Source organism: Mizuhopecten yessoensis, unplaced genomic scaffold (genome assembly GCF_002113885.1).
Source record: "Mizuhopecten yessoensis strain PY_sf001 unplaced genomic scaffold, ASM211388v2 scaffold11093, whole genome shotgun sequence".
In the NCBI taxonomy this organism is placed as follows: domain Eukaryota; kingdom Metazoa; phylum Mollusca; class Bivalvia; order Pectinida; family Pectinidae; genus Mizuhopecten; species Mizuhopecten yessoensis.
In genome coordinates, this window is record NW_018408876.1 from 207,318 (window position 1) to 231,162 (window position 23,845).

At 34.9% G+C, this 23,845-nt stretch overlaps 1 protein-coding gene across 1 annotated transcript; it reads right to left on the reverse strand.

Annotated features, from left to right (window-relative positions):
* Positions 1–601: 601 nt before the first annotated feature.
* Positions 602–18,357, reverse strand: LOC110465599 (rhodopsin-like). The gene is made up of 3 exons (XM_021521538.1): positions 18,270–18,357; positions 6,899–7,032; positions 602–1,311 (listed from the first exon to the last, which is right to left on the reverse strand). Exons 1-3 carry the CDS (start codon positions 18,296–18,298, stop codon positions 629–631), a joined length of 846 nt encoding a protein of 281 aa, XP_021377213.1. The 5' UTR covers positions 18,299–18,357; the 3' UTR covers positions 602–628.
* Between the last annotated feature and the right edge of the window lie 5,488 nt (positions 18,358–23,845).

The window sequence follows — 23,845 nt, forward strand, 5'->3', positions numbered from 1 at the left end:
GACAATATAGGAAAAAACAATACTGTTCTGACTTTTTAAGATGTATATTTCCGATGGAAAAAATCTTGAAATAAGTGTCAGAAAAGGATAAAAAATAATCAAGACTTATTTTGAACCCTTACTATGAAGGTGGATTGCATCTGATAGTATTCATTATTTTAATAAGACATTTTGATTAAAATATGTAAGAAACATGTAAACATAAGCATATGATACCGTTACGTGTCAAGGTAAAGGCTTAAAACCCTTGATTTGAATGTAGACCAGTCGTATATACCACTGTTACCCTTTCAGCATGTTGAGATGAGCGTTTGGTTTTATCAAACAATGATATTGCATTTAAAATGTATGTATGACATGTTTCAATATTTCATGTATGACACTATACAACAACAACAAGAATGAAATTATGCTTCAAAATTACTTTAAACAGCGGGAACAAATCTTAAACTATGGACGCAAACGTGTTCTACTATCTAGACACATGCTTAATCTTTAAGAATGATATTATAGCAATGTCTTCTTTAAAACAATTGTTATTGCCCTTTGTTTCGCCACTCCCCTTAAGAACCTCTCTGGTTCGTTGAAGGGGGTGGGTTCATCCTCTCGAATATATAACCTGTTTCCACTACGTTGACGGGCAAACACACCTAAGCATTGATCTGAAATCCTTTCCTAATTTGCTCCTATACTTTCCATTTAAAAGAACATATATGAGAGGGTTGATTGACGTAGAAAGTTTAGCACAAAATCCGGGAATAGCTGAAGTTAATGGAGTGATCAGCTGAATGTTCCCAAAGCTACCAATTAGTGCTACAACAGCGTATGGCAACCAGGACAAACAAAACACCATCGTAATCACAAGTGCTGTTTTCGCTACCTTTATCTCTATGTTAAAACGACTACTTCTCCAGAGTTGTTGTGTATTTTTTAATCTATCCATCTCGCGTTCGTTGCGACTAACCTTCACGAAAATTGAAGCGTAAGAGAACATTATGAGACTGACGGGTACATAGAAAACGCAAGTTTGTAAAGATATCACAAATGATTTGTATAAAGTATCCCGTGAAAGGAAGTCGAATGTGCAGGAGATTCGACTTCCTTCGATGATGTATCGTCCCCAGCCAGCCAAAGGCATAGTCGCCCAAAATATTCCATAAATCCAAGTGAATTGAATCGCCATGATTAATTGTTTCAATGTTACTTTCCTGGAAAATGTAATGACAATACTCCTCTCAATAGCGATCATAGTTAGAGTTGTGATAGAAACGATGCTAGTGACAGAACCAATGAAGCCGTATAGCAAACAACCTAAAACAAAAAGGCAAGTGTTAGTTTCTCGTCGAATCTGGCAGGAGTTCCCATTTGGAATAAGCTTGTGTTATTAATTTGAATAATGAAACCTTGAAAAACTAATAAACATCAAATTATTATAATTATACTTTGTTCTTGTACCCAAATAATCTTTGAAAGATAAACGTGACACAAACACACATGTGACTGTGCCTTTGAATTACGGTTATATAAATATGTCAGTGTCAGTGTGTCAGAAATGAATGACACAGCATCATGCAGAAGATTAGGATAGAGTACGGACAAGAATATCCGGAAATTATTTTTTATATCAAAAATGTGAATGTATACTTATTTGTTAATATATATGTATGACGAATACTGATACTTGATCGAATATTTCGAACAGTATGTACATTATTTAAAGGCGATTATAGACGCCCATGTACATTGTATGTTTCTACCACAATACGCTGTGTTATTCCACTATCAGATCATTGTATAAACACGCAGACTGTTAGATAATATGAGTTATATACCACACGTGGTATATGACCTTCAAGAGTTTTGATTGGTCGAGAAAATGAAATTGACCGGGACGACTTTCCACGCGCTTTTTGCCACATGCTGTTTTGTTTACGTCGTCTGCTGTCAACATCCGACAAATGTTGTTGACTTTGTGTGGTTATGCGGAAAAGCGGGTTATTAAGGCAATATTAAAAGAAGATGATACTTAAAGATTTGATCGCTATAGTTTCAGGCAAAATTGCTACAGACGCTCGATATCGTTTCGACGTCACACCGTCGCGTGTCCAGGTCGTGAAACCAAAACAAGATCTTTCACAATGTCGGGAAATACTTCGTTCTCCCAACATCATGTTATCGCTATTTGGACGGTCTGACTATATGGATGAACTTTCACTATAAACGTCAACAATAGAACCGTCACGAAGGAACGTAGGCCTATGGTCTTGGACATTGACAGCGATAAGTTCGTCTTCATCACTTGGCGGGAGGCAGGCTTCGTACGATATGCTTACGCGCATATAGTCCGTGGTTAATTTATATAAATTAATGCAATATTGCTACTCTCAATATTTAAAGTCGTTCATGTTTTATATTTTTTCATAAAGTTGTTGCCGAAACATTAATTTTGACAATTATTAAATTTGTAAAAAAAAGTGACTTTTTACATATGGGTCATATCACTACGCCAGCCTTGTCAACAAACACATGTGTATGTTATTTCCGACTGATCCTGAGATTGTGGTAAAAACAGATCACACGACTCGTGGTTGTTGAGTATGGTATTTATTTCACTCTCGTTAGTTAATTTTCAAATTTTTGAAAATTAACTAACTCGAGTGAAATAAATACCATATTCAACAACCACTCGTTGTGTAACCTCTCTCTATATATATGTTTATGTCATAAAATTTTGGAAAATATAATTAAAAGAAAATCAAAAAAAATCTTGGTCTCATCAGTGATTATAGGGCCCCAACAAAATAGAAACTCATATTGTCTAAACTACTGTTGAAACAGATAGCAGATGCGTAAAACTCCCTAATTGATGAATAAAAAAAGTGCTGGTTAAGTTCAAATCAAATAATTTGTAAAAGCTAATTCAAAAACAATTTTTGAAATTTTAATTAATTTGAAATACGATGCATTTCCACAAACATGATAAAATTATTATGATGTTAGAATTTACCCTTTGATAGCTAAATGAATACGCATCGCTTTATGGGTAACTTTATTGAAAAATTAAAATCATTTAAAGTTAATAATAGATACCGGAAAATATGCTAAATGAAATTGGTAATATTAAGTGTATTTATTACATACTTACTAATAAAAACGTTTTTTTTTGTATATGCGACACGACACAATTGCTCTAAACCATATCAGCCCTCGCCGTATCACACCCCAAAACCCGTATCAGCCCCCGCCGTATCACACCCGCAAAACCCATATCACAACCCTTTTGGAAAAAAAATCGTTTTTCAATATTTCAAAAATAAAAATAAATCATAAGATAGTAATTTTTATTAGTAAGTATGTAATAAACAGAATAAAACACGCCTTTTTCCATATCACACCCAGTATCAACCCTTGAACAATATCAGCCCTCGGGCCTTCGGCCCTTGGGCTGATATTGCAGTCTCGGGTTGATACTGGGTGTGATATGGAAAAAGGCATGTATTATTCTCTATAGACCTCATGAAGGATCTAACGTAAATGTCAAACTTTAACCTGACTATCCTGTATGTATTATTCTCTATAGACCTCATGAAGGATCTAACGTAAATGTCAAACTTTAACCTGACTATCCTGTATGTATTATTCTCTATAGACCTCATGAAGGATCTAACGTAAATGTCAAACTTTAACCTGACTATCCTGTATGTATTATTCTCTATAGACCTCATGAAGGATCTAACGTAAATGTCAAACTTTAACCTGACTATCCTGTATGTATTATTCTCTATAGACCTCATGAAGGATCTAACGTAAATGTCAAACTTTAACCTGACTATCCTGTATGTATTATTCTCTATAGACCTCATGAAGGGTCTAACGTAAATGTCAAACTTTAACCTGACTATCCTGTATGTATTATTCTCTATAGACCTCATGACCTGACTATCCTGCGGTTAATACAAGTGTAAGAGAAGTCATTATTTATTCAACAATGGGAAACAAGGTTGACATGGGAATTCAACAAATGTCCATGGTAACCTAAATATAACACTAGAATTGTTTTACTGCACTTTACAGTGTCCATGGTAACCTAAATATAAGACTAGAATTGTTTTACTGCACATTACAGTGTCCATTGTAACCTAAATATAACACTAGAATTGTTTTACTTCACATTACAGTGTCCATGGTAACCTAAATATAACACTAGAATTGTTTTACTGCACCTTACAGTGTCCATGGTAACCTAAATATAACACTAGAATTGTTTTACTGCACATTACAGTGCCCATTGTAACCTAAATATAACACTAGAATTGTTTTACTGCACATTACAGTGCCCATGGTAACCTAAATATAACACTAGAATTGTTTTAATGCACTTTACAGTGTCCATGGTAACCTAAATATAAGACTAGAATTGTTTTACTGCACATTACAGTGTCCATGGTAACATAAATATAACACTAGAATTGTTTTACTGCACTTTACAGTGCCCATGGTAACCTAAATATAACACTAAAATTGTTTTACTGCACATTACAGTGTCCATGGTAGCCTAAATATAACACTAGAATTGTTTTACTGCACATTACAGTGTCCATGGAAACCTAAATATAACACTAGAATTGTTTTACTGCACCTTACAGTGTCCATGGTAACCTAAATATAACACTAGAATTGTTTTAATGCACTTTACAGTGTCCATGGTAACCTAAATATAAGACTAGAATTGTTTTACTGCACATTACAGTGTCCATGGAAACCTAAATATAACACTAGAATTGTTTTACTGCACTGTACAGTGCCCATGGTAACCTAAATATAACACTAAAATTGTTTTACTGCACATTACAGTGTCCATGGTAACGTAAATATAACACTAGAATTGTTTTACTGCACATTACAGTGCCCATTGTAACCTAAATATAACACTAGAATTGTTTTACTTCACATTACAGTGTCCATGGTAACCTAAATATAACACTAGAATTGTTTTACTGCACCTTACAGTGTCCATGGTAACCTAAATATAACACTAGAATTGTTTTAATGCACTTTACAGTGTCCATGGTAACCTAAATATAAGACTAGAATTGTTTTACTGCACATTACAGTGTCCATGGTAGCCTAAATATAACACTAGAATTGTTTTACTGCACATTACAGTGTCCATGGTAGCCTAAATATAACACTAGAATTGTTTTACTGCACCTTACAGTGTCCATGGTAACCTAAATATAACACTAGAATTGTTTTAATGCACTTTACAGTGTCCATGGTAACCTAAATATAAGACTAGAATTGTTTTACTGCACATTACAGTGTCCATGGTAGCCTAAATATAACACTAGAATTGTTTTACTGCACTGTACAGTGCCCATGGTAACCTAAATATAACACTAAAATTGTTTTACTGCACATTACAGTGTCCATGGTAGCCTAAATATAACACTAGAATTGTTTTACTGCACATTACAGTGCCCATTGTAACCTAAATATAACACTAGAATTGTTTTACTGCACATTACAGTGTCCATGGTAGCCTAAATATAACACTAGAATTGTTTTACTGCACTGTACAGTGCCCATGGTAACCTAAATATAACACTAAAATTGTTTTACTGCACATTACAGTGTCCATGGTAGCCTAAATATAACACTAGAATTGTTTTACTGCACTTTACAGTGCCCATGGTAACCTAAATATAACACTAAAATTGTTTTACTGCACATTACAGTGTCCATGGTAACCTAATTAAAACACTAGAATTGTTTTACTGCACATTACAGTGTCCATGGAAACCTAAATATAACACTAGAATTGTTTTACTGCACTTTACAGGGAAAATATGTTTTTGTACTCTTTTTAGTCTTTTTCATTTATTATGTTAAAGATCTGTATATTAGTTTGGGATTGCAAGTAGTTTAATTAGACGTTGGCTAAAGTTTATAATTTCTTTCATGCATAAAATCGTTATCGATTAGAGTAAGACCAAAATTACCTTTGGTGTTGTATTCCGCTTTCCACATTGATAACAGAATAGTCAATATTTATAAGTGGAAGTGTCGCCTGCGCAGGAAGCTGGGATTTTACGAAGAAATAGATACACTTTTCATTTCAAGAAATAATGTTAAAAGTAAGCAATAATCATAGATTATGTTTTTGGATGGCATCATTTTGTTATATAATCAGTTATTCTGGGAAGAATACTCTGGGTTTTAAGGAACTTGCTATGGATACTCATTGTCTCAATTCCAAGTTCAATTTGTATGATTTGTCGGATGGTTTCCCATAAATAAATGAATAAACTTGTGGATTATGATGTTAAACAGCTAGTGTTGTCAATAACATTTGGAGTAAGACGGCATTTCAGCGGTATGAAAAGTAATCCCAAGCAAGCAGTTTTGGTAATAAAGCACTGCATGAAGTTTAAGTTTGATCGGCCCAAGGAAACTCAAGTAATCGCACGAAAACAGATTTTCTATTTATAGTAACAGTGACCTTGACCTTGGACCTTCGGACCTAAAAAGGAATCCCAAGCAAGCAGTTTTGGTAAGGAAGCACTGCATTAAGTTTGAGTTTGATCGGCCCAAGGAAACTCAAGTTATCGCACGAAAACAGATTTTCTATTTATAGTAACAGTGACCTTGGCCTTTGACCTTCGGATCTGAAAAGCAATCCCAAGCAAGCACTTTTGGTAAGGAAGCACTGCACGAAGTTTGAGTTTGATCAGCCCAAGGAAACTCAAGTTATCGCACGAAAACCTCTGTTCGGACGACGCCGCCGACGCCGCCGACGCCGGCAAAGCAACACCAGCTTTTCGCAGGCGACACAAATATAATATTAAAAGAATTAAAGACACATTTTGTATGAGAATATGATACGAGCTATATTTACCTGATTCCCCAAACACCCAAGCCTGCCTCAGACTGGCAACGCCTAGCACTGGTAACGTCGATAACGACAGAATGAGGTCTGTGACAGATAAGTTGAGTAGCAAAACGTTCGATGGCTTCCTCATCGATCGGAATCTGCAATGGATTAAACACAATATAATAGGTAGGAACTTAACTGAAATCTCTTCGTCGCCCCTCACAATTGTTCATTTCACGGACATGATTGCCAAAAATGGTTCGTTAGCGACATACAGCTTAGTCTCGTTCAACCAGACACTTGCTCACTTGTAATTCTCTGTTCGACGTAGCTTTCGCAGGCAACAAGAGTCTGGTTGAATAAGACTACATACAGCTTGGGAGTATCAATGGTCTTCACGACCAGACATTCGGTCATTGTGCATGGCTGTCATTTTTGCGTGCGATTCGACATGGAGAAATGTTTCTCTATGACTAAAAAATTCCAATATAACCATTCATTAAAACAAACTAAAGTTCGTATACCCAAACTCTCGTTGTTTAGCACAATTACAAAAGGAGGAGGTGCGGTCAACAACAGAGAATTCAAGACCAGAGCGTCAGGGTAATCTGATACATTATGGACATATTAACGCCAATTTGTAAAGATCGTTTTTTGCACATGTACTGGTGATGTTGGTTTTATATATCACTAATTAGTTAAACAACAGCGGCGAGTACAAGAAAAAGTCAAATCAAGGAGGCAACTACAGCCACTAAGGTCCCCGTACACACTCTCCACCAGCTCGTGAATAAGTTTGACCAGAACAACCACATCCTTGATTTGAGTAGAATCTTTGAACAAATATGGCAAACATGTATTATAGAAATTCCTTTGGGGGGTTACCGTCATCTGGGTACAATGGATACGTGAACAGGATTAAAGTAACCTGTGTCGGAACAGTTGGTACACTCTGTTACTCTGGCGGTGTGCTTACAGCACTGCAGTTGTATGTATATTCATCTTTCTAAGCGTCTATTTGTAGTTACTACTGACACTGTATCTGGTTCCTTCCCTAATCAGTCCCTTTGTTGAGCTATAGATCTTTCATGAGACGTTTGTTTTCATCTCAGTTTACACCTTCAATATCGATGTCAAATCCTACCATATTGATCTTTGGGAAGATATTTAAGGTGATAAGTTGGTTCGTCCCGTCATTTTACACCTTCACAGGAAAACTCATTTCCATTCTCTCTATGAGAACTTATTTTCATTATGAATCACTAATTTCACTTTTGCTATAAATGTTCCTATAAATCGATCACCAGATGGACACAATTACAGACAGGAAAAAGTAGTCATTGTATGCGACTTGTGATCTTTGTATCTAACAAATCGTAAAACATGACATCAAATACCATAATTAATAGACGATGGTCCCATTATTCTGAAGTCCTATTTTGAACTAAAAATACTTGCTCCTTTTTTTTCCCTTTTTTTTTCGACAAATTTAAATAAAAGATAAGTTAATCATTGTTTTTAACAATTGTTCAACAGGCAAGGGGCTCTATCCACTGCGCCACCCGAGGCTCTACCACTGCGCCACCCGACCACCTACTACTTTTTTTACAAGTATTCCTGACGTAACGGTATGTCTGCCTACATGTGTTTAACCAGTAGACCACACTAATGGAATTGAAATCACAGTCACTCTATAGAGAGGCAGGTTACGTTTCTATATTGTTGTATAGTTAGTGCTTTTAATGCCACAGACATAAGTATTTTTAGTAGGTCTGCCTCTTCTTTTTTCAGTTAAACAGCGAATGTTCACTGTCTATTTCTAAGATGTTTTACTTCAGTTTTATCAGTTACTTACAGTTGGTGATTTCTTCAACAAGAAGACCACGTTCTATGAATAGAAAAATGTTACAGACCTCGACCTATAAATAGAAAAGTGTTACAGACCGCTACTAAAAATAGGCCGAGGTAATTTCCCAGCCAGTCTGTAAAGCTGTTACCATTCACACTACTGAATTCAACTACAAAACCGCTATTTAGAAAAAATAAATATATTCTTGCGAAATTTAGATTGCAAGCACATAAACTTAATATAGAGACAGGTAGATATAATGCAGTGCCTCGAAACCAGAGATTGTGTACTCTATGTGATCTTGGAGATGTCGAGGATGAGTTTAATTTCATTCTTATGTGTCCTGTATTTTTAGAATTAAGAGTATCGTATATCAAGCCATATTATCGTATCAGTCCTTCTGTGCTTAAACTAATAGAGCTACTGGCTAGCACAAACTTTAAACTTATTAGAAATTTAAGTAAGTACTTGATTCAAGCAACTGTTAAGAGAAGTCATATATTATGAAATATAAGCTGTATCAAAGTCTTGCTATAAACGTTTTGTTACTGTATAATGCGATTGAGATCTATGTCTTTTACTTCACAATGAGTTATAATTTCATTTCATTATATAATATATAGTACTCGTTCTACCTTCATGTTGAGGTTGTATGATTGACTTTGAAGTTTTGTTATTTCCTAGAAATTTGGTTAGATTAAGGCTTTATTTGTATTATTTCATAAACAACTAAATTATGCTTCATAAGAGTCCGCTATGTTACCTTAGGAAAACCTTAAAGTGTCCCCCCACTTATGACTATTTCATGAATTTGTAATTATTATGTATGGAATTGAATCTATTGCATATGTTCTCCGCCATTGTACAAGATATTTGTAAAGTATTTATATATATGTATATTTCTGTACGCCTATATGCAATGTGCATTTGGTAATAAATTTAAAAAAGAAAAAAAAAAAAAAAATGGTCGACGACTTGTCACGCTCTATTGAACTACTCCTGTTGGTCCGACTTAACCTGTACATCATGACCAGTGTAACTTCTGAAGTATTAGAAACTGCGCACTGTGTTACATGGCGATAATGAATCCCACATAGCGAGATCTCTAAATCAACTGATTGAGAAGATGGGGCGAATGGATGAGAGACTAGGACGAATAGAGAAGACAGTAAACAAAATAGACTCAATCGAAATAGCCATCAACAGATTAACCGGAAAAGTTTAAGAGCTGGAGCTAGAAATAACGGCTGTAAAAGAAAAGAATAAAGAAATTGAAAAAAGTGCAGAGGCAATTGGTGAATTTTTTGAGCAGGTCAAAGAAAAAAACGGAACAAAATGCAAAAAAACATTACTAATGCATATACTGAAATGAAAAAAACGGGAGAAGCCTTGGCTTACCAGGCTACTAGCACGGATAGAATTTAAAAGGAACTTCTTAATTTGCGCCATGAACATGAAGCCATGAAAAATACAGTAGAAGATCAACAGTGTCGAGGAATGAAGTATAACCTAATACTTACCGACACAGAGACGAAGTAGTAGTCGATAGTGAGCGAGTTAATCGCGATGAAGATGCACAGCCCCACCTTTCGTTCAGTGAGACGGCACAACGAGGGCCAGATGACGTCACCATTGTGCTCAATACCCCCAACAACACGCGATGGCCCAGGCGAGCGCGTTCCACTCCCAACAGTGGGAACAGTCGCCATCAACCCCCGGGTTCCCGGGCACGCACAACGTCGACAGACGATTTCAACGGGTCGTATGTGGGCCAATCCCCAGGAAGACAACCCATGCCATCGCACCAAAGAGGAACCACGTCATCACCGATCCGACGTCATCCTCCTGGCCCAGGGGGATCCCATAGACGAGCGTAGGGAAGCGTAACGAGAGGTCTCGGCCTCAAGAACTTGAACATTGCATTTCTAAATGTATGTGGACTTATGTCTAAATCGTTACTACCAGAATTTGACAATTTAGTTAAATCGCATGATATCCTTGTATTTGTGGAAGGTAAAACTGATAATTTAGATATTATTAATTTACCAGATGAGCACACATACTTTGCAAAAATTCGAACAAAATGTAAAACAAATCAGGAGGTATTGTCATCGTTTTTAAAAAGAGTTTAGAACATATGTTACAATTTATCTTTTAGTTTAAATCAATTTTATTACAACAAAAGACAAATGGATTGGGCAAAAGTTATTGCAACTTACTTACGCCCTTTCCGTAACAGAATATATATATACAAAATTAATGTGTCACGTAATAACCTAATACAAATTTATATATGTATATATATATACGATGTTAAAGATGGGTTACAGCAGAAGAGGTAATGATAGGATTAGGGACACCAACGTATAGTTTTTAAATATGTATTCGGAGAGTTTACTTGAGATCGCGTGTGTGATTTTTCGAATCGAGTCGGCGTAAGTAGTATACCTAATCTGTACACACATATCCTTCTGCTTTTCTAAAGTTCAATCACATTCCGTGCCGCATTTGCCTTTCTCCTGTGTCACTCCAAGTCCTTGTGTGAATTCCTGCCTTACATACTTAGCCGACTAGATTAGGAAAACCGTCCACGCGCTCTTTGTCATATGGAAACGGTTATGATATTGATTGACGCTAAGATTGAAGTTAGTACACAGAGATCGTTGGTGTTGAAAAAGGGAGAGGGGCTGGAATAAGAGAGGAGGGGGAGGGGAGAGACAGATGGGAATAATCGAAGTAGGTATCCTGGTTATATAATATGACTGTTGGGTATTATACATGTTAAACCGTTTGGAGCTAAAAATGAACAGTTGTACAGACCTACACATTTGAATGTTTAGATTGTAGTCAAGGTTTGCATCTCCGAAGAGAAGGTGTTCAACAGTGATTTCGTTATACCAGTCGAGGAATTGAAGCATTACCTTACGGGATTGATCATTTTTTTTTTTACAGTTTAGTAAGAAATATAAGAAGAAATTGGCAATGTATAATATTTACTTTTCTGGACCTATATTCATGAAAACATTGAATATAAGAAGGGGTAGTGACTTGAGGTTGAATAAGAGTTTTTAATTGTTTAATGGATGCTGATGACTTTGTTTCTATTGGTAGATTGTTCCAGTAGTCTGAAGTACTTGGTATGAAGGATGATTTTGTGACTTGCAGTCTATAGTATGGGTTCTGAAAGTTATTCCTGTTTCTAAGATTATAGTTAGAGAAGTTTGACACAATAGGTGGTAGAAGAGATTTTAGAAATGAGGGAGCATTATCATGATAAATATTATAAAACATGGATAATTTTCTAATCCTGCGTTTATCTGTCAATGATTTCCATCCGAGCTCTCTGTAAATAAATTCTTTTTTTGTATAAATAGGTAATCCAGTTATTATTCGACCTGCTTCATACTGCATGTTCTCTAATTTATTCGAAAATGTGATATTACAATTGTCCCATACTTCGCAGGCATATTCAAATAGTGGTCTTATAAAAACAAGGTATATTTTTTCCAAGTTTTTTCTATTTAGGATGTATTTTAATTTCCTTAAAGTTGCAATGTACTTTGTAGTGTTTGTTAGTATATGTTCGATGTGAGAGTTCCATGTGCCGTTGTTACTAATAATGACTCCTAGGTGTTTGTGGTTTTTAACAATAGGGATAGGTGTGTTGTCGAAAAGAAATTGTGGGTTAGAAGGTATATTTGTGTTGGAAATTAAGAGAATTTCGGTTTTATTTGGGTTGAAATTCATTAACCATTTATTTGACCAAAGGTTTAATTGTTCCATGTCGTAGTTTATAACTTGTTTTATATCGTGTAAATTTTTCGAAGAGTGTGCTAATGCGGTGTCGTCAGCAAAAAGTCTAGTCATTGATAGTAATGTATTTGAAATATCGTTGATGTATACAAGAAAAAGAAGTGGCCCTAACACTGAACCTTGAGGAACTCCGGCTTTGATAGATACTTCAGAAGATATAGCATTTTTTAGTACCACTGACTGGCGTCTGTTACTTAAGTAGTTTTTAATCCAATCTAAAAGTTTGCCTTTTATCCCGTATTTTTCTAATTTAATTAATAGACCTTTGTGCCAGACTCGGTCAAAAGCTTTAGAAAAGTCACAAAAAACAAGAGCAGTATATTCACGATTCTCCAGTGCTGTAAGTATGCTATGATAGAGTTCGATGAGTTGGTGAGTTGTAGAGTGATTTGGTAAGAAGCCAGACTGTAAAGTATATAGAAGTTTGTTGCTGAAGAGATAGTTATAGATGAACTTATGAATTATTCGTTCGAAAAGTTTGCCAATGCAGCTAAGTAAGGAAATGGGTCTGTAGTTATTTGCCAATTCAGATTCCCCCTTTTTGAAAATAGGTGTCACATGGGCAAGTTTCCATGAATCAGGAAATACAGAAGTACGAAAGGATTCGTTGAATAGAAGTGTGAGGGGTGCAGATATTTCATTGGATACCATTTTTAACATTTTATGACTGATGCCGTCAGGACCAGCAGCTTTATTAGTGTCTAAAATATTGATTATATCTAAAACCTCTTGTTCTGTTATTACAATTTCAGTAAGGGACGCGTCTGTTTGGTTGTCAAAATAGGGTGTATCGTCGTTATGGTCATCAAGGTCAGAAACAGATTTAAAGAAGTTATTTAGAATATTGGATTTGTCATAGTCGTCTGTGGTTAAGCGGTTATTTGTAGGGTTTAGTAAGGGAGGTATATCGGTAGAAATGTTACCTTTTAAAAGCATACGCATTAGTTTCCAGTATGCTTTGGGATTAGCTGAACTATCATTGATAAGTCCATCTACATTTGTATAAAAAAAGTGCTCTTGCCTGTTTAAGCATATTATTTACTTTGTTTCGTGCACGTTTAAATTTAGCTTCAGACAATGGGGTTTTAACTCTGATGAAATGTTTCCTTAACCTGTTTCTACGTTTACTTTCTTTTCTTATATCTCCGTTCATCCATGGTTTGTCGTTTTTATTTACAGTTACAATTGTTTTAGGAATATGTTTTTCTAAAACAGAAATTATTTTGTCAGTGAACAGTTTACATTTTTCGCTTACATTATCTGCATAAGAAAACAAATCTATCCAATTTACCTGTCCTACCTCTGTTTTAAGATTTAAAATATCTGCTCTGTTGTATAACCATATTTTCCTCTTAAAAGACTTTGGTTTTGGTAGACAGGATAACAGTGACACAAGCATAGCTCTGTGGTCACTTATAGCTTCTAAAACTGGTACAACAATGGATGATTCGGAGGATATAGTACCACTGATGTAAAATGGGTCTATAAGGGATTGTGTAGTATTTGTTATTTTAGTTGGACTGGTAATCAGGTTAGTTAGATTATATTGCTGTGTTAGAATGCTAGATCATTGTTATTTCCTGTGAATAAGTCAATGTTAGTATCCCCTGTTAATATAACATGAGGAGTGTTGTCAAAAGATATGTCAAAAGAATGTTTCAGTCGAGTCCAAATTCCAGAGTTAGTATTTTGCCATGGAGGTTTGGATAGTACACATAGAAGATATTTCTTATTATCGGTACAAAATTCAATCCAAATTATTTCGTCATTTGGTGATTCAATATCAAGTCTGCGTTTAGGCAGTATGTCTTTAGTTGCAAAAAACCATAACACCGCCACCAAAAGCGTTCCTGTCTTTTCTAAATAGTGTTGAGAAGTTAGTAAGAAGAAGGTCAGAATCAGGGATAAAAGGATCGAGATGTGTTTCTGTTAGGCACAATATGTCTACGTCATCGGTAAAACTCTCAAGAAAAACAATTTTATTTCTAACGCTACGAATATTCAAGTGCATGATTTTTAATGAGTTATCGTCAGAAACAGAAAAGGATATATTGTCGGAGTCGGAGTCGTTAGATGAAGAAAAACTGTCTGCTGGTCCTGGATTTGTGTGTATGTCCCCTGACAAAAGTAAGATTAAGATTAAGACAAGGGTGATGTTGTTTGGGTTGCTATATGTCTGTAGAAAAACAAGAAAAACAACTGCTATACGCAAATATATGAAATGTAGCTTAAATATATCGTAATAGGAATAAGTGTTGTTGTTGAATCTGTACGTTTTGTTTAAATGGGTTTGTTTAGAGTAATATAGTCCGATAGCACATCTCCATGTGGATAATGAGCACCCTGTCATGGGGGAAAGAAAAAGTACGAAATAGGGACATGGAGACTGCTAACGGATAGTTCTGTTATTGTTACATGTACGACTGTCAGATAACCAGGATAACTAAAAGGTAAGAGCGAGGGGGCAAAGAGTGGAGAATGAAAGACAAGAGGTAGGGAAAAATATATACACATTTGACACAGTTACACAACATCGAAAAAACAATAATGACATTGTAGTAATGTGTTTGCGGGTGATCAATAGAAATATGACGCTGGAAAAATTACTAGTCGTATCACATGATATGGAAAACCTGTATACGTCAGACAGATGACGTTAATTTTAACATGAGTATAAACACATATGGCCATATATATTGTAACAAAAAGGATGACAAAAATATGTACAGCAATGAAATCATGAATGAGCATCAACTCAAACTATCATACGTGAATGCCGACACGAATGTAGATACAAAAATGTAACATGAGTGACCACATGTATGTAAAGGCGTTTGTATACACGAATGGACACAAGTGCATGTACATGTACTATGAAAAAACACGAAAGCGATCGTGTGTAAAAATAAATTCAAATGTGAAGGGGCATTTATGGACACGAATGTAAATCGGATAAGATTTGATGTTAGCCCGAATATAAACACGAAGGAGCCGTCAGAGAATTTGCACGCGTACGTATTCATGAATTCATGAAAGGTCCGAGTTTAAAAGATATTGTAGACATATCTGTACAAGGCATGAAAAACAGCATATTCATTTGTGGTATGAAAACTATTTTCGTACAAGAAATAGATTATAAGTAAATATAAACCCATATGCACACGAATGTATAAACAAACATTTGTATGAACATTCACACACATCCTAGTACCTTCATACACATACTAATACAAATATATGATATACATGTGGATATCAACACACACACACCTTCACACACACATTCCATGACATGCATGTGTATATACATATTAGTGTAATTTATAAGCAAACATTATCTATGACTCTGGAAATTTGTACACATGGGGTTTTATGTTCGGGAAGAACAAAAACAAATAGACAAACGAAAACACACCGTTAGAGAGAGAGAAAAAATAAAGAAGCCTCTGGCATTGTAACGACGACGGAAACTAAACGGTTTTTGCACCAACACCAAAAATTACAGCTGTCCAATACCAAAATAATATAATTTGGATTGCGCAAATGCAGCTTAATATGGAACTGATATTGAAAGCGCTGGTGTGTTTATACAATAATTAATCTATATCTAACATTCCCACAGTGGAGATGGGTTTGCTCATATACATGTGTAAAATGTCAAACAAAGCAGGTACTAAATAATCAAGCAGGCCCATATGCACGCACCATCATATCTAGTTTTATGCACTTATTTGAAAACTGCCATGGCCTCTAATCATGATTCGAAGAATGCATTCATATATTGGCTGATACAGTATGCACGATGTGTCGAACTATATGAGCTGACGTAAAAATGTACGCGTTCCCAAGTACCGTTAGCATGTCTTCAACGTACCCCTTGATGTTTTTACAACAAGTAATCTATAATATTTGCATATCAGAAAATGGATTTGCCCAGTTCTGAAGCGATTAGACATCTAATTATTTATATTCATAGACTATATAGCCAGGAATTTAAGTATATCCAAAAAAAAAAAGCAATAAAATAAATAAAACAGGCCGACCACTAAAACAAAACAAAAAACACGAATTTACATCAATTATCTAAATACAGCAGAAACCGTCCTCGATATCCAGGGGTTACGCCAAACCTTCGCGCTCTACGCAGCGAAATTGAGCGTAACCCCTGAACATCGAGGATGAGCGGAAGCATACCGGCAGGTCTTCTGACATTCGGGCGGTTTGTATACGACAGTCCATAGTACGTGTTTATTGTGTAGTAATCTTGAGTATATGATAGTAAATAACACGCACCAGCATTCAAAAGCAGCATATCAGCGCAAGTTTTACGATTATGCATTACTGATACATAGATTGAAGACACGTGATGGAGACCGTATCAATATCGCATCATAGCAGAGATGTCTGATGTATGCTTTGTACTGATTCAGTGTTTTAACACAAGTGCAGCTTGATATGTTCACAACAACCAAAATCACTGACTCTGACTTTTTTTTTACATATTTTTACATGTTGATTACATATACAAAAGGTTTATAATCTACAAAAAAATCTTGGTATTTTACACAGTTCCGGTCCTTCACGTAATCATCATTGGAACTGGTTACGGGTCATAGGAATCCTAGGAAGCTGAGGAGGTCGATACCATGGGGGATGATGTGTTTTCAACAGAACGTGGGCGATACTTTGCCTCGAGTGCTCGCACACATGCCTCCGACTTGATAAGAATTTTTTTCTGTGGTTTCGCCAGTTTTGTAAAAAAAATCGTCCATCCATCGTTCATAGGGAATTTATGTAGTTGTCCTGTCGAAGTTTGTTGAGCCGGCCGACAAGGGCTGATCTAGGTTTGGTTAAGCTTTCCGTTATGAAGATTTTGTCTGCGAGGTGTTTACAAAGTTTTTTGTTCCGAAAGACCTTATGCCGGTCAGTATATCGGACGAAACGCGCGATGATCGTAGACGTACCGTTCCTTACTCCTCCAAGAATATGGGACCTGGACAAATCGTCGCGAGTAATGATGACTTTGATTGCTCGGGCAATGTTGACGACTGCATCATGAGTGTCAAAGGACGAAATATCTCCCCCGGGGATAGGGACATTATGAAACTTCAGAGCGGTACGTCTGGAGTACTGCTGCTGGTCTTCTAATGCCGTTTGGAGTTCGCCTATCTCCGTTTTGAGTTCTTTCAACTCTGATGCTTGAGTTTTTATAACTTCGATAAGAGGAGTTACCTCCGCATTAACATGTTTGGTGATAATACCGCTTAGTTGGTTATCGTTGTGAATGGCAGTATTCACAGCACTTTGTATGAGGGGCTGGATGGTGTGAGTAAGCGACTGTTCGATTAAATTAGAGACCATTGTTGCTATGGTNTCGTTCCCAAGTCGGGACGCTTGTAATTGTTTTCTACTATATCGGGAGACCGCGGACTGGACATTTGTTTCCGCTTGTCTTTCAAATGTTCGCTAACTGGGGTTGCGAAAGCTAAGGCCTGCTCTGGGGTGAAAAGTAAACATGTATCGTCCTTCGACACGTTCATCGTATACCTCTTGCCTTCCGTATCGATAAAGGTATGTGCGTCCACTGTTCAATACTCGATAATGGCGTTGCTATATTTAGAAACAGGTCGCCCTATACTCAGGTACACAAATCACAAATTTTGTCAATATTCAAGCTAGCGAATGAATAATGTTTGTTTCGTATACATCACAAAGTTCTCCATACACACTTACTTGGCTTCAGAATTAAGAAAACATTCCATTAATATCCGTATTTAGAGAAAAAGTTACCACAACACAAACAGCGGTCAGCTCACTCGGGACACTACGTGATCAAACCAATTTATCACTACCGAGTCTGAGTTTGTACAATGGATTAGAATATCCCAGAAACTACTAAAAAATATAGATTTATTTAACTGCGACTTATTCAAAGTAGTAACATATTTTGAAGTTGTTGATTTTAATCCACTATTATCCGATGTTCATGGTTGTATTGAATTTAAGTTCGAAGGGGCATCAGAACACATACATACTCTATACGAAAATCCTTATGCAACCGACAAAAACGGTGGTTACGTGAAATGGAAGGATCAATTAAGTAATTCTCGTTTACTAATCTTATTGCAGATGATCATGATAATAAACTTGCTACGCTGAACGAGTATGTTAAAAATTTGAAAGCTAAGGAAACCGACCAAATAACTCATGTAGATATTAATGATGTAACTAAAAATATCACAGATATACTTACTACGTCATAGTATAGTCATTCGGTCGCAAATCTATTTACCGCGGAAACATTCATAAAAATGATAAACCATGGTTTACATCAAATTGTAAAAAGCTTCGAAAAGAATTTCACAAAGCCAAACAGAACTATCGTAAACTAAAAAATGATGTAAACAAGCACGACTTGAAACGGAAAAGTCGTAATTACAGGAAGGGGTAAATAAAGCATACAAAACATATATATTCAACATGGAAAAGAAAACAGATTCAGTAAAGGAGAGTCCAAAATTCCTATGGAATATTCTAAATAGGGTTTCGGGTTAATACAAATCGTCAAAAGCTAATATACCAATAAACGAACTATACAACTACATTGTAATTAAAATAAAAAAACTAGCTATGAGGAAGATATTGATGAAGGACTTCTACAAGATATTGATAGCGATGAAGTCTCTAAGATCTCAATGCTGAAATTACCGAAACGGAAATTATTCGATCAATAGAAAGCTTAAAAGATAATACAGCGAGCGGAATCGATGAAATACGGAATGAATATATAAAAATACTCTCAATCAGTTCTTGCCTCTATATACAGATTTTTTCAACAGAATTCTCAACACTGGGTTAGTACCCCAAGAATGGACAGTTGGTATTATTAAACCTATATACAAAAATAAAGGAGACCAGGGCGATCCGGATAATTATAGGGCGATATCTCTGGTGTCATGCCTGGGAAAAGTATTTACCTCTATAATTAGTGGTAGACCAACATATCCTCCGCCGAAGCGGGATTTCGAAAGGGATACCCACTACTGAAAACATTTTTATATTGCATTCCCTAATTTCTTTATTTTTTTCAAATGGTAAAAAGTACATGTAATATTGTTCATTCGTTGATTTTAAAAAGGCCTTTGATACAGTGTGGCGAGCAGGCTTGTGGAGAAAATTACAAAATAGTAACATTACGGGCAAAATATTTAAAGTCCTTTATGATTTATATCAAAATACCAAATCATGTGCAATGTCGGGGTAAAACAAGGGGAAAACTTATCGCCATTTTTGTTTTCCCTCTTTCTTAACGATCTAGAGGATTTCCTCAATCAACGTAATGTTTCTTGTTTGAATGAAGTGTATGCTCTTAGTGATCAAAATTTAGGTTCGTACTTAAAATTGTTTATTATATTATATGCTGATGATACAGTGCTTTTGTCAGAAACACCAGATGGTCTACAGAACGCATTGAATGAATTCCAAAATTATTGTAATAATGGAAATTAACAGTAAATACACAAAAGAAACAAGAAAAAGTAAAAGAGACCATCACTTTTCGTTCAATAATGAGATTTTAAAAATACAAGATTCGTACCCATATCTTGAAATAATATCAAACTACAATGATGTTTTTACAAAAGCCAAAAGTAAACTAACAGAGCAAGCAAAAAAAAGCTTTATATGCATTGTATATTAAGATTAGAAATGTTTCCATTCCTGTAGATCTTCAACTGAAATTATTTGATGCACTTGTGTCACCTATTTTATTATATGGATGTAACAATACAAAAAGTATCGAAAAAATACATTTACAGTTTTGTAAGGAAATTCTTAACATTCGGAAGAGCACCCCAAATTATATGTTATATGGTGAGTTGGGAAGGTATCCGCTAGAAATTGAAATCAGTATTAGAAGGGTTATGCTCTGGCATAAGCTTATAACTGGTGGATAGAAATTATCTAGTGTAATGTATAAGTTAGCATATAATTTGCACCAGAATTCTGTATTAAGTTTTAAATGGTTAACGTATATACGAGATATTTTAAACAATACTGGATTTAATCATTTATGGACTTTTCAAATATCAGGTTATGTCCCCTATGTAATAACTGTGTTGGGAACGAATACCACTATTTATACCAATGTACTAATGTATCTGTTGTAGCTCTTAGACAACTTTATATACCAAACTATAATTATGTCAACTTATATCAAAATGAAAGGAATGTTCTCAATATGTAACACGGTACTTTTAACAAAAGTAAGTAAATTTATACAAAGAGAAATGTAGCTTCTTGATATCTAAAAAAAAGTTAGCTAAAAGAATTATTGAAATGGGTTGTTATTGTATAAATTGTATCATGTGTCATATTGAAACAGTTAAATGTGCAAAACTTATCGATAGTCGTCTCTCATGGAAAGAGCATATAGAGTATGCATCAAAGAAAATATCCAAAAAGATTGGTGTGTTGAGAAGACTTAGGTCTTTCATGTCAAATGATGTTATCAAAAAAGTTTATAACAGTATTGTTTTTCCTCATTTTATGTATTGTTCAACTGTCTGGAGCGAACCTAGCAACAAATTATATACGGATAAGATTTTTAAATTACAAAAGAGAGCAGCTAGGATCTTATTAAAAGTTAGTGACATTCTTACTGCATCCAGGTCTCTTTTTGAAAAATTGCGATGGATGCCAATAGCAGATTTTTATGTTTTTAGAAAAATGGTTCTTTCTTACAAAATTCTACACTGTGAATCCCCGGGGATGTTAGATAATATGTTTTCCTATGTTAGAAATGTTGTTGTAAGAACTACTAGAGCTTCTGTAACAAATAAACTGTATGTTCCAGCAGCCAGAACCACGTATTTTAAGAGATCATTTGCATATACATGTTCAGTGTTATGGAACGAAACAAGTGACACAGTTAGAGATTCATGTAGTGTTAGTGTTTTTAAAGGCAGATATCTGGATCATTACTTTACAAAACCCTGATTTGTCTGATCTATGATATTAAATATACTGTTCGTAATGTTGTAATTCTATTTTATGTAACATATCATCCTATTATTATGCTAAAATTGTTGTCATGCTTGTATATATGTATTAATGCAGGGCCATATTGTAAACTAGACATTGTCTAAATATGTAACCCTGGATAAATAAAAGATATTATTTATTATATTATGTGTGTACTAATCCATCAATGTATATATTATGTAATATGTGACCTCTTGCTACGCACGTACACGTGTGGCGTGAGTGTAAAATAAAACTTGAAGCATCGTTCATAAGCACTAATTAAAATTTGTTAATTTCGTGTCATCACCGTTGATTGGAAAAAAATACGAGAGCCGAGGACCAATATTGCCAGAGGTCCAATTAAAAATGTCTTTACATTTTGCAATCGACCTGCGGGTTTTGGTTATTTTGTATATATTTGCCTATAAAACCCAGATCACTGTGTGGTACAATGATTACACTTCGGGGAAATGTTACATCTCGATTAAATGTTACGTGAACACATAAGCGGCTTATCAACGCATGATAAAAAATGTAATTAAATTCCGTCCCTTGCTAATTAAGAAGCTTTCAGCTTCATTAACCACTGTAATACTCTCCGATCATTAATGAACATTCATTAATGAGCAAAGAGCATTGACGTGGAATTTTAAGGGCAGTATTTGAATCGTCTCACTCAATATAGACAACGAAAAAATCGAGATAAGTGTACTGTATAAAGCGACAATAATTTAAAACTTGGAGATATATTATCGGATAACTCAATGGAATGTTCACTGCTTCAAATTGCACTCAAGGATATTTGTTCCTTTACATGAAATACACCAGATAATTAAACTGTAGCTTTTGTAAATACAGTAGCATTCTAATGATATCGTTTCAGATATATCTATAGCGTGATTGAGCCTGGACACTTTCGCAGCCCAGATAGCCCAATATAGTATAGCAACAGTATACCAATTTGATGTCCAGTGTTTTATTTATCTCTTTTACTTCTATAAAGGTCCTGCAAGGTGTAGTCTTCTGTTTAGAATTGTTTTTCCTTAGTTACAGCTATGCCGGAAAACGGCTTATTGACAGTATGCATTGTTAGACTTGATAGCGTTTTCAATCGCCGAAACCTTAGGTCAAATTTGCAGGTAATTTGCTGTCGTTCGTCAGCCCTTTTGATCGATGTTCCGCGAGTTACATATGAACTCCTAAATCAGCTCCTTGTTATCGGGAAGGTGTTCACGCTTAGGAAACAAACCCACAACACCAGTACAAAACATACAATCCAATAAACATTTAATCAAACAAACATACAATCAAACAAACACAAAATCAAATAAACATACAATCAAACAAACACACAATCAAACAAACATACAATCAAATACACATACAATCAAATAAACATATAATCAAATAAACACACAATCAAACAAACATGCAATCCAATAAACATACAATCAAACAAACATACAATCAAACAAACACACAATCAAATAAACATACAATCAAATAAACACACAATCAAATACACATACAATCAAATAAACACACAATCAAATACACATACAATCAAACAAACATACAATCAATCAAACATACAATCAAATACACATACAATCAAATTAACACACAATCAAACAAACATACAACCAAATACACATACAATAAAATAAACACCCAATCAAATATACACACAATCAAATACACATATAATCAAACAAACATACAATCAAATACACATACAATCAAACAAACACACAATCAAACAAACACACAATCAAATAAACATACAATCAAACAAACATACAATCAAACAAACACACATTCAAATAAACATACAATCAAATAAACACACAATCAAATACACATACAATCAAATAAACACATAATCAAACAAAACATACAATCCAATAAACATACAATCAAACAAACATACAATCAAACAAACATACAATCAAATAAACACACAATCAAACAAACAAACAATCAAACACAAAATCAAATACATACAATCAAATAAAAACACACAATCAAACAAATACACAATCAAACAAACATACAATCAAATACACATACAATCAAACAAACACACAATCAAACAAACACACAATCAAATACACATACAATCAAACAAACATACAATCAAACAAACATACAATCAAACAAACATACAATCAAATAAACACACAATCAAATAAACATACAATCAAATAAACACACAATCAAACAACATGCAATCAAATAAACATACAATCAAATAAACACACAATCAAATACACATACAATCAAAT